Here is a 12,709-nt window from a genome sequence, read left to right on the forward strand (position 1 = left end):
AATTTAATTACAAATAAATCGTTTTAAAAAAAAACCACAAAACGCAAATTTATTTGACCAAAATGTTTTAAAAACATTCTGAATGTTTTTAACAATATAAACAATGTTTTTATTTTTATTTTTTTTAATAAAATGTTTTTATTTTTAATTTTTTTAATAAAATGTTTTTATTTTTATTTTTTTTTACTGTAAATCATGCGCTGAGTGTTGCTATAAATAAATGAATATACATATATATATATATATATATATATATATATATATATATATATATATATATATTCATATACATACATATGTATATACATACACACACATGTATATATACATATATATATATATATATATATTATATACACATATATATAAATACATAGATCTAAAGTTTGTTGTCTTTGGGAAGAGCGGAAGGAAAAAAGTGATTCTTATGCCAACACATGCGTCACTTTGAATTACTTTTGACTTTCGTCCAACATTTGCGTGTTGGACGAAAGTAATAACCATTAATTTAATTACAAATAAATCGTTTTAAAAAAAAACCACAAAACGCAAATTTATTTGACCAAAATGTTTTAAAAACATTCTGAATGTTTTTAACAATATAAACAATGTTTTTATTTTTATTTTTTTTAATAAAATGTTTTTATTTTTAATTTTTTTAATAAAATGTTTTTATTTTTATTTTTTTTTACTGTAAATCATGCGCTGAGTGTTGCTACATCGACTATCTTATAGCCTGACTCGCAAGGGAGTGCTGCTACATCGACTGACAAATAGCCTGACTCGCAAGGGAGTGCTGCTACATCTACTATCTTTTAGCCTGGTCTGCAAGGGAGTGTTGCTACATCTACTATCTTTTAGCCTGGTCTGCAAGGGAGTGTTGCTACATCGACTGAGGGTTTGGTTGGGGCAGGCAGTCTATCAATGAATAAAAAAAATAATTCCGGTCTTGCATTTAAATTTTTACTTTTTGTCAACAAAATATGGAAAAAACTTTCGGACAACATCTACGGGTTGTATATATATACATATATATATATATATATATATATATATATATATATATATATATATATATATATATTATATATATATATATAGATATATATATATATATATATATATATATATATATATATATATATATATATATATATAAATATATATATATTTTTTTAAACATCTTCGCTTCCTAAAAGGTTGCAAGCAGCCACTAATTAAAGTTGGAAGTTACTGAAAGAGAAAAGATGAAGATTGTAGAGCAAGATAACGATTGACAAACGACTTAAAAAATTGCAAATTATATGAATCAGAAAAGCAAGATGAAGGAAGCGAATTCCAAAGAACTGATGTTCGAGGAAAAAAACTAGACAAATAAGCGTTTTTGGAGCATTTAGGAACAGTCACAGAAAAAGGATGACACTTAATTGAATGACGAGTAACACGAGAATGAATTTTAGTAGATGGCAAAAGAGACGCTAGCTCTTTAGAGCAGTGCCCATTATAGTATTTGCAGAAAAGAGAAAGAGAAGCAACATTACGACCATGTGATAATGGTTGGAGGTTGGCTGCAAGAGCAGGTCCAACTATGTTTACAATGCGTTTTTGCACCTTGTTTAAAAGAGAAAGGGCATCATTAGAAGATCCGCCCCAGATATGGCAACAGTATTCCATACAAGGCCGGATTTGAGATTTATAGAGATAGAGAATAGAATCCGAAGTAAGAAAGTGACGAGCTCGATAAAGAGATGCAACCTTAGCAGATGCTAATTTTGCAACTGATTTGATATATGGTTTTTAAGGAAGATTGGAAGTAAGAGTTAATCCTAGAAGATGAAGAGTAGGTGACTCATCGAGTACATCACCGTTCATAAATATAGAAAGATCTAAATTATTGCGATAACGATTTGCTGAAAAAAATTGAGTTTTATCTGAATTAAAGTTCACCAGCCACTGTGAGCCCCATGCTGTAGCAGAAGTGAGATCCTTTTCAAGCTCAAATGCTCCCTCCAAGCAATCAGAAGGTTTTGGTTTCTTATCACGACAAGAACAAATGGTAGTATCATCAGCAAACAATGCCACCATAGATGTGAGAATATCTGGAAGATCTTTAATGTAAATTAAAAAGAGTATAGGGCCAAGGATAGAACCTTGAGGAACCCCTGAAGTTAAAGAATAAGAAGAAGAGTGTTGTCCATCGAGGACAACTTTTATGCTACAATTGGAAAGGAAGGATTCAATCATCTTAAAGAGGTTGCCAGATACACCATAAGAAGAAAGCTTATGGAGAAGACCAGCATGCCAAACTTTATCAAAAGCTTTTGAAATGTCAAGAGCGATGGCCTTAACCTCTCCACCTTAATCTAATGCACGATAAAACCTGTCAGTTATTACTGTTAGCAAATCAGCTAACAGTAATAACTGACAGGTTTTATTATGACAATTAAGTGTTTGTTAATCAAAGATTCAAAAACCTTGCTAATGATAGGAAGAATCAGATCGCTCTCCAGAATTTTTGAAAATAGGGATAACAGATGCCGCTTTCCAGCAGCCTGAAAAACAAGACTCTGATAAGCACTTGTTGAATAGTTTTGAGAGTATAGATGACAGCTCCGGAGAACACTTCTGCAAGACAATAACAGGTATGTTGTCCGGGCCACAAGCTGAAGAAGAGTCTAGGCAGGAAATCACTTTAGATACAGAAGCTGGAGTGATATGAATGTCAAGCAATGGATCAACCTGTTTGTTGGCAATATCAGGTAGAATGCAACTAGTGGAATCAAGAGATGATATTGATGAAAAGTTTTTAGCAAACAATTCGGCTTTGTCTTTAGGTGAGGTGACAAAGTCTGAACCATACAAGAGAGGTGGAATTATAGATTTGCCCTTATTATTGATATTATTAAAGATTCTCCAGAAGTCACGAGAGCCTAATTTTTGAGATGAGATACAAGATTTCATGACCTGAGATTAGCGGGTTTTGGCGTTGAACAAAACCTATATATATATATATATATATATATATATATATATATATATATATATATATATATATATATATATATATATATATATATATATATATATATATATAAATATATATATATATATATATTTATATATATATATATTTATATATGTATATATATATATATATATATATATGTATATATATATATATATATATATATATGTATATATATATATATACTAGGTTGTCCCATAAGTTCGCGGGCACTTGAAGCTAATATTTTCAAACATAATTTTTTTTATGACGTTTGACTCAAATCAATTAATGATTGATATTATTTTGTAGTATTTTTATTCCTCTTTAAAATGGTGTATTGCTTTTTGTAATTGTGATTTAAAAATGTGTCTTTTTAGTTCTAAAATGACGGACGAAAAATATGAGATTCGCGTACTTTTGCGTCACTATTGGAAAAAAGGAATGAGTTCAAGAGATGCAGCAGCTGAAATTTGCAATGTGGAAGGCGATGGAATGATCAAGAAAACCGCAGCGGCCAAATGGTTCAAGTGCTTTAACAACGGCGAAACCAGCCTTGCATATCTACCCAGGTCAGGCCGTCCATCGACAGTAAACAATGAGGCGCTGCGCGAGCTGGTGGAGCAGCAACCACAAACTAGCACCCGCAGATTGTCGGCAGAGCTCGGCCCTTCCAAGTCCACCATCGATCGCCACCTCCATCAAATCGGACTCGTCAATAGGCGCTGCCGAGAAGTTCCTCACGAATTGACGCTTGCGCAGCAAAAACAACGCGTCGACACCTGCACCCATCTGCTCGAAAACCCCAAGGACCTTCGTTTCTGGCGTCGAGTTGTTACTGGAGATGAAAAATGGGTCTTCTTCCGTAACGCCAATAAGGCGAACGTTTGGATCCAGCCCGGCCAACCCGCTCTACAAGTCGCCAAACAGGATCGGTTCGTTCACAAGGTCATGTTGTGTGTTTGGTGGAATTTCGAGGCGATAATTCACTTTGAGCTTGTTCCAAATGGTCTTGCAGTGAACGCCGCACTCTACACTGAACAACTGGATCGTGTTTATGCCGCTCTCTCGGCTCGTTATCCTGCCTCGGTCAATCGAAATCACGCGCTCATGCTACACGACAACGCTCCAGCACACACCGCCGTTCGCACCAAGGAAAAAATTTTGGAGTTGCCTGGAATTGAAGTTCTTCCTCATCCTGCATACAGTCCGGACCTTGCGCCATCCAACTACCACCTGTTCCGTTCGATGGCTCACTTTCTTTGCGGTAGGACCTTCGATTCTTTGGAGGAGGTCGAAAATGGGTGTAGAGAGTTTTTCGCCTCCAAACCGGCGGAATGGTATCGCCGCGTAATTGAGCAATTGGCGCAAAGATGGACGAAAGCTGTAGAAAGCAATGGAATTTACTTTGAAGAATAATTGTTAATAAATATTAAGTTACAATGAAATAAAGTTTTGTCGCAAGGTGCCCGCGAACTTATGGGACACCCTAGTATATATATATATATATATATATATATATATATATATATATATACACACGGTATTAATGTCCTGACTTTAATTCCTAAAATATTTGCCATAAGCTTAAAACTTTTCTTCCAGTAACTTGAACTAGTTTTGAACTCTATGTGGATATATATATATATATATATATATATATATATATATATATATATATATATATATACATACATACATATATTTATATACATAAACTGTGTTAGTGTATTCTACAAATAGAGTGGTCAATGTTCTTAAAGAACAGAGCAATAATAAATTAGAAAAACACTTACCTAATTTTTAGTTGTCTTCAACAGCGTGTTTCACCATCAGTAAGTTCATTAGGAAGCCTAATGAACCTACTGATGGTAAAACATGCTGTTGAAGACTAAAATTTAGATAAGTGCTTTTATTAATTTATAACTAAATTATTATAACTAAAAATTAGATAAGTGTTATTATTAATTTATATATGTATATATATATATATATATATATACATATATATATATATATATATATATATATATATATATATATATATATATATATATATATATATATATATATATATATATTAAAACAAAATATCATATACATGGCTGCGTTTCATTTAAAAAAGACAGGTTGAAATATCACAAAGAAAAATTTAGTTCTGGCAAATGATATTTATGCTTGATACTTTAATTATATATATTCATGAACAAGATGACATTGAAACAATTAATATAAATGTGTGTATATATATATATATATATATATATATATATATATATATATATATATATATATATATATATATATATATGCAACCTTCGGAATTAGGGAAAATATGTGTATATAATATATACTCAAAGATACTGAAGTTTTCTCTGTAAAGTTCTCTGTGATGCAGTTGACAATTTTTTGTTAATGTTTGGAGACCAGGCTTCCCTCTAAAATATACAAATGATACATTTACATAATATAAATAATATTTGTCATTTTTTATTATCATTTAAATTAAAAATAATAAAAAGTTTACTTTACTGTATGCTTTAGATTGTGAAAACATTTTTTCTCTAGCTTGCATACGAGAAATAGAGAGCAGCTTCATTTGTTCTGCAATTGTCGTATTAAAAAAAATATCGTGCAATTTCTGACGCTTACTGAACAGCTGGAAATAAACAACTATTTAAAATGGAATCAGTTTTGATATTACATAATATAAAAATTTTCTAAGAAATTTCATAATTACTTTGAACAGATTAATCAGCCTTAATACTACTCTAATGTTTGTAATATGCAATCTATTTGAATGATGTAATTATTTGAATAATTATAAATTATATTAGAAATCTATTTAAATAATTAGAAAATTTTATGGGAGGGTTTTAGACTAAAATATTTTGATTTCATATTGCATTGAATAAAGACTAAAAATCGCATTTCAATAAAAAAAATTAACTCGGCCATATATTAACTGCATTTGGCTACAACTTGTAGATAGCCTTTAAGGCAAAAACTTTGTGGTTGGCAGAAAACTTCTGTTCACCAATTTTGCACCCTTTTTTATCTATGCTTGTGTTGATGTAAACCTGTTTATATTGTTTTGCCTTATGATGATGACCTTGGTATTGGCTATGCAACTCTGCTATCTCTTAATGAGGATACAGCTTTAAAACTAAATTTATTTGTTTTGAGGCCGGCTGGTAGAAGGATTTCCTAAACTTTGTGATAGCTCTTAGAGAATCTGATTCCACCAACAGCTGCAAAATATTACCATATTAACAGAGCTATTTTGCGCATGGATGATACTCCTGTTTGTGCTTTTGATGTACATTATCAAGATCACATAAATAACCTTTTGTAACAACTTGAGCTTGATTAGCAACTTGAGCTTGATTACTACAACTTGAACTTGATTAGCAGGATGGAGGCAACTGCATAAATTATTGCTAAAGGTGTCAAGTATTGTAAATAAATGTTAAAGGAGTCAAGTACTGTCTATGATTGCACCTATTTTTTTACTAATTTAAAACATAACTACTGTACCTAAAAATAATTAAAAAATAAAAAACAAATAACTGTCTTTTTTTTTTACAAATATTGGTGTTCTTCAAAGTAATTATTCATACCTTGAATCTTAATTCTTACAAAGATTACTAGACTTACTTTCTCAGTGTGAAACTAATTAAAACTTACCTATTTTATTTTTCAGTGTTGATGACTGTTTTCCTTTGGTTTGCAAAAACTCTAATACTCATATGCTTGGCCTAGACATATTTACATACAAAGTTGGCTATTAGCCATTTTTTATGGATTGAATTTTCTGAATATTCTTTTATGTGCTTTCTGTATTCACTTAATCACCTTTTTCTTTGTTTATTATTATTCTCTTTTTTTTCCCTATTATTTCTGATTAAATAGACCCAGCTTTCTTCTTTATCTATCAGCCAATGTTGTAGTTAATGACTTAATTGTTTATCACACTGCATAAATTGGCTGTAGTTCCACTGACCCTGCCGACAATAAATTTTTGTCAATTTTTGTTTACTTAGTCTTATTGACTCATTTTCCAAACAATCTTAATCACTTATCCTTGGGTTGTATCTCAGATTCTAGCTTGGGCTCAGTTTTTTTTTGTTCTTTCTTAGGTGATTCAGACCATACTATAACCTCACTAAAACTTTTATCTTGAATTTCCTCTACATCAGATTCACCTTTTAATCAAACTTTTTAAAACTTTCTTAAAGCTAACTAAGATTCTTGATTTGTAATTTTCAACTCAATTCAATTCTAGCCTTATTCAACTGCATGGTTTCATGATATTTTTCTTTGTAGATTTTGTAGAATTGTATCATAATCACTCAACACTTTTAGAGCTCCTGGACACCAGAGAACAAGAAAAAACAGAAATTTAAAGCCAGTGTCATTAATATAGGAAAGTCTAAAAATTTATCTCTCATATATGGGACTGATTTTATCATCTCTCTAAAGGACTGTGCAAAACTATTTGCAAAAAACTTTTCCTTTAATTTATCTCTTGACCACCAGATTGCTCTATTGTCACACAATCCAAATTGCTCTATATATCAAAGCTTCCATTGCTTACTTATCATAGCTTCCATTACAAACATAACTTCCATTCCTCACTTGAATTCTTTGTTAGATTTTGTGGTTAGCGGTTTGAGCTTGTGGTTTGGACAACATTTCTATCACAATCTTTCAAAAGTGTTTTACGGAACTCAACAATAAACTTTTTAATTTTTTTAACAATTCACAAATTCACCCCAAAAAAGACAGCAAGCAAACATTCAGATTAGAAATTAACTGATAGCAAAAAAAAAGAGTTTTAAAGCAAAAAAGAAGTTGACAAAAAATAATTTAATTAAAGTCATGATGACATGAAAATGGATTTTAGAATTCCAAAAGCATCAATGCTTGTGGGGAAAAGTTAGCAACTGCAAAGATTTCCTTTTTCTATTGTGCTCGCCATTTTCTTACTGCAAATTCCATACTCTCTTTCTGTGCACCTTTTGTTAGTCCTTATATCTTACACCAATTTCATATTTAAGTTACTTTGAATAATAATACTCTTTCCCTTTAGTTACAGTCAAAATTGTAAATAGTTAATATATTGTTAATTTTAATTGTAATTTTAGTTAATATAGTGCTGAGCTTGACACTTTGTCTCATTTTCATAAAGTTGAATAGCTTTTCTACAAATGCTATTCATATAATCAAACATTCCATTAATTCCAAATTCCTATTTTGTCATACTTGTCATTCAGCAAAGTTGCATTATTTTATTGTAATCTTTTATTGCGCATTCAGTTTTTTCCTCGAACATCAATGCTTTAGAATTCTCTTTCCAGTCTCAATGCTATTCTCATTTAACTGATACAATTTGTAAAATTTATAGTTATAAATACTTTTGTTAAACATTCTCTAGCTTTTTTCTATGATTACTATGGCAACTTCCTTTTTAGATAGTGGTTACTTGTAGTACGGTTAGGAGTAAATTTGTTGAGCAAAAAAAAAAGTCCAAATTTCTCAAAAATATAGATAAAAAAAGCTGACTATCATTTTCCTCTTGTTGACAAAATAGCATAGTATATGCATGTAAAACATTTGAAGATGTTAAATAAATAAAAAAGTATTACAAATATATATATATATATATATATATATATATATATATATATATATATATATATATATATATAACATTTATAATAAACCTCTTCATGAAGCCGATTGATCATTTGCTTATCAGCATGGTTAATTGGTTTGTTTTCTTTATTCATTCCTTCAAGAAAAGCAGCTGTATCCTGGTATTTAATTAAAAATACAACATAGTACCAAATAATATGTTTTTTAAAGTTTTACATATATTTTATATTTGTTATATATGTTATATATGTTATATATGTTTATATATATATATATATATATATATATATATATATATATATATATATATATATATATATATATATATATATATATATATATATATAGCATTTAATTCCTATTACAACAACTCAAAAATGTTTATAATAAAAATACTATACCCTTATAGTCTTTACTATTTCAATAACTTTTGATGTCTTCAATAATCGACGCGTCAAAAAACCTTTTGACAAAGCAATAACTTTGTCTATGTTTTTAAAAGACTAAAAGCAAATTAAAAAAAATTTATATTAACTTTATATTATCTAAGAGCGATTTTTATAATTAAGTAATTAATTTTTATATCTTAAACTTCTTTAGTATTAAAGATTTTTATTTTTAAAACTTATGTACTTACAGTATATAAAAGTTTTAGACAGTTTTTTTGTTTCAAAATATATGTTAATGTTAAAGCTAAAATCAAAACAAAAACTTTAAAAATGCCCAAAATGAAACAAAATCTTACATAATGTAAAGTAGTTGGTTTGTGGAAAGAAGCATTAGGCGAAGTGTCTTTGCGAACAGGAGAAAAACTTTGATTAACATGTTTAACTGTAGATGCCCAACTATCTTGTGGAGTTGATGTTGAATCAAAATAACTTTTCTGGTCACTTTTATCTTTTTCAATGGAAAATTTATCTGGAGTTTGAAAAAATCTAATAGGACGACTTTTTCTTCTGTTCATGAAATCATTGGAAGATTGAAATAACGTTGAACCAGTTAATGTTATATCTGCATTATTATTTTTTTTACCGCAATCGCTTTTATAATTGTCTGTGCAGTCATGATCAAATGGAAGGTTTGGGATTGTAAAATCATGAGATATCTCATTAACAGTTGGTATTGAACTTGACAATGTGTTATCTTCTGTCTTTTTCTTTTCATCAAATGGAGGAGGAGTAAGAGATGGTGGGGGTGTTGGCAATACCCATTTAGCTTTTGAACTGAATGGAGAGTTGGCAATTTCATATGATTTTTCAAACAATTGTTTGTCAAGTTTACTTTCTTTAGGTGGATGATCAGAGTGTGTTAAATATTTAGAAGTATGTACTAAATCAGAACTTTCATGAGGAGTTGCTTTTAAACCTGCGCTATAGCACAAACTAGCATTTGTTAAAAATTCTCGACTGTTTTCTATAAGCTTGTGTTGTTCTTTTATATTGTTTAATCTGATTTCATTGTATTTATCTTTTAAACGAATTTGTTCAATTTCTAGCTGCCTTTGCATATCTTCATACCAAATATCTAACTCTTTTTGTTTTTCTAACAACACATGTAAGGTTTTCATTTGCTCTACAACTTCTGGTACCAAACTTCTATCTAAAACTGCTTCATTTTTGAATACAATAGAAGCGATCGAATCATTTTTATTTATTACATTTAATGTTTTTGCGTTTTCACCGATTGTTTTTGAATAATCATTTAAATTATCTTGTGTCGGCTTCAACTTTGGAGCAAATAATTTAAAGTCTACACTTTCAAGTGACATTGGCAAAAGATCCCTTGTTGTTTGAAAAGATTCTTCAACTAAAGAATTATGGTTCATATCAAATGAATTATGATTCAAATCAAATTTACCTTTATGTGCTTCGATACTGAATTTCTAATTAAATTAAAAACGTAACAATTATTAATTAAACATGAAACAAACAAAAAATATATATTTTAAATAAAGCAAAAAAATTTTTTATATACATCTATAGTAATAACATAATAATAATTACAACAAAAGTAAGAAAGAAATAACAAAATTATCACAAAAAAAATTTAAATTAAGACCTGAAGTTGTTGTTCAATCAATGCCACTTTTTCCATAAGGTTCATTATTTGTTCCTTCTTTTTGGCTTCAATTTCTTTTTCGACATTCACTGCTTTTAACCTCCAATTATTTATGTCATTTCTTTGATGGGAAGTAACTTGAATCTATGAGATTTTTATACTTTTTAATTACACCATAAAAATTAACAAAAAATTAACACAAAACAAATCTTTCAATGATAGTAGAGCAAAATTTTCGAGATCAACAAAGTAAAATTATTAGATCAATAACCTACTTTATACATTTGATTTTGTCATCATTTTTAGATAAATAACTTGTTAGTTAATCATCTTATAGTTCATAATATAATATATCAAAATATTTTAAAGTTTTACTTTAAAATATTTTGATATATCATATTTTTTTAGAAAAAATTTAATAAAAACTTTAAAGGGCCCATGTAAAATCATCAGAAAAACTAAAAAATTGTCACTACATGTTTTGTATTGTGCTAGTTTTATATATGTTGTAGGGTTTATGAAAATTTGACAGCTAGAACTTCTGATTTGTTACGGTTCTTGAGATATTTAGATTTCAATCTTGTATATGCTGACATTTTTTAAAGCATGCTTTTTTGTCATTAAATGGCAATATTTAATGAACAGAATGAAGTAACCACCTGAAATTTAGTACATTGGCAAGTATTTTTGGGTTTTTATGTCTAGAGAGAAAAGGGGAGGAGATTAGCAATGGGGTATTTTTCCAAATCCCCCTAAAATCAAAACTCATAAAGACAAGTGTCCAGAAAGAGGGAAGGGGGGAGAAAAAAAGGGTCAAGAGATATAGTATTTTCAAAGTATTGTTCCTTATAAAAATATCTTTTCATAACAAAATTACTAAGTCTAATATTTTTCTGATATTGTTATTAGGGTGCATCCAACGCCCCATACATTCAAAAATTGATCTGTCCCTATTCTTAAAACTTTCTATTGGTTCTCACAAGACACCCTGTTAAATTTTTTCAAAATTGAATAAGATTTAGGGGGGCTACCTCAAGTCTGAAACTTGCAACAAGACCCTAAACAGAAGGAAAAAAAGTTTTTCAAAAGTATATCATGTTGGGTCTCAAAAGAAGCTAAACTTTATAAAAATTTCAAAAATAGTTATCATTTTTTTGTTAAAAATACCTTGAAAATTTTTTTTGACAAAAACATGAAAAAAAAGGTTTTTTTTAATTTTTTGTTAAAAAATAATAATTTTTATACAATAAAACTTAGAATAATAATTCTTGTGTAAAATTTTGTTATTTTTGAAATTTTTATAAAGTTTCGCTTCTTTTGAGACCCAACATGACATACCTTTGAAAAACTTTTTTTCCTTCTGTTTAGGGTCTTGTTGCAAGTTTCAGACTTGAGGTGGCCCCCCTAAATCTTATTCAATTTTGAAAAAATTTAACAGGTTGTCTTGTGAGAACCAATAGAAAGTTTTAAGAATAGGGACAGATCAATTTTTGAATGTATGGGGCGTTGGATGCACCCTAATTGTTATACTAGTAAAAGCAAGTTTATTATGTTTAAAATTAAAAAAAAATTTTCCATGAGATTTTTTGGAGGCCTCATGGGGGAAAAACTAAAATAATAAATTTATTTATCAAAGCTATTTCTTTTTTTTTTTTTTTTGTAAAGGACAAATTTTTTTATTATTTTTAAAAAAACCTCATTAGGCTTTAACCCAAATGCAGAAATGATTTTTTGTCTTTTATAAACAAACCCTTTAATTTCTTAAAACAATTTTATTGTTTCTTTTTAAATATTTTTCAAGAAGAGAAACACATCAATTGTGCTAACATTGCAGGTGCACCATCAGTGCAAATATTGTCTAGTTTATCCCAGTTCAAATAAGTGTTTTATTTTTAAACACATATTTTCAATGCTTCAAAAATATCAGATCGAGTTGTTGAGGTTTGAAGCTGACAGAAACCAAGAAGTTCTTGGAGATCAAAGTTGTCA

At 29.1% G+C, this 12,709-nt stretch overlaps 1 protein-coding gene across 1 annotated transcript in view; it reads right to left on the reverse strand.

The window, feature by feature from the left end:
- Positions 1-12,709, reverse strand: part of LOC100208084 (uncharacterized) — a 29,977-nt gene that overhangs the window by 4,229 nt on the left and 13,039 nt on the right. Inside the window, exons 2-7 of the mRNA XM_065803117.1 lie at positions 10,721-10,864; positions 9,408-10,544; positions 9,064-9,165; positions 8,731-8,820; positions 5,532-5,663; positions 5,369-5,442 (exon numbers count right to left, since the gene is read on the reverse strand). Of these exons, the coding sequence (XP_065659189.1) occupies positions 5,369-5,442; positions 5,532-5,663; positions 8,731-8,820; positions 9,064-9,165; positions 9,408-10,544; positions 10,721-10,864 (1,679 nt within the window). The remainder of the gene's footprint in view (positions 1-5,368; positions 5,443-5,531; positions 5,664-8,730; positions 8,821-9,063; positions 9,166-9,407; positions 10,545-10,720; positions 10,865-12,709) is intronic.

Source organism: Hydra vulgaris, chromosome 08 (assembly GCF_038396675.1).
Source record: "Hydra vulgaris chromosome 08, alternate assembly HydraT2T_AEP".
Classification (NCBI taxonomy): Eukaryota; Metazoa; Cnidaria; class Hydrozoa; order Anthoathecata; family Hydridae; genus Hydra; species Hydra vulgaris.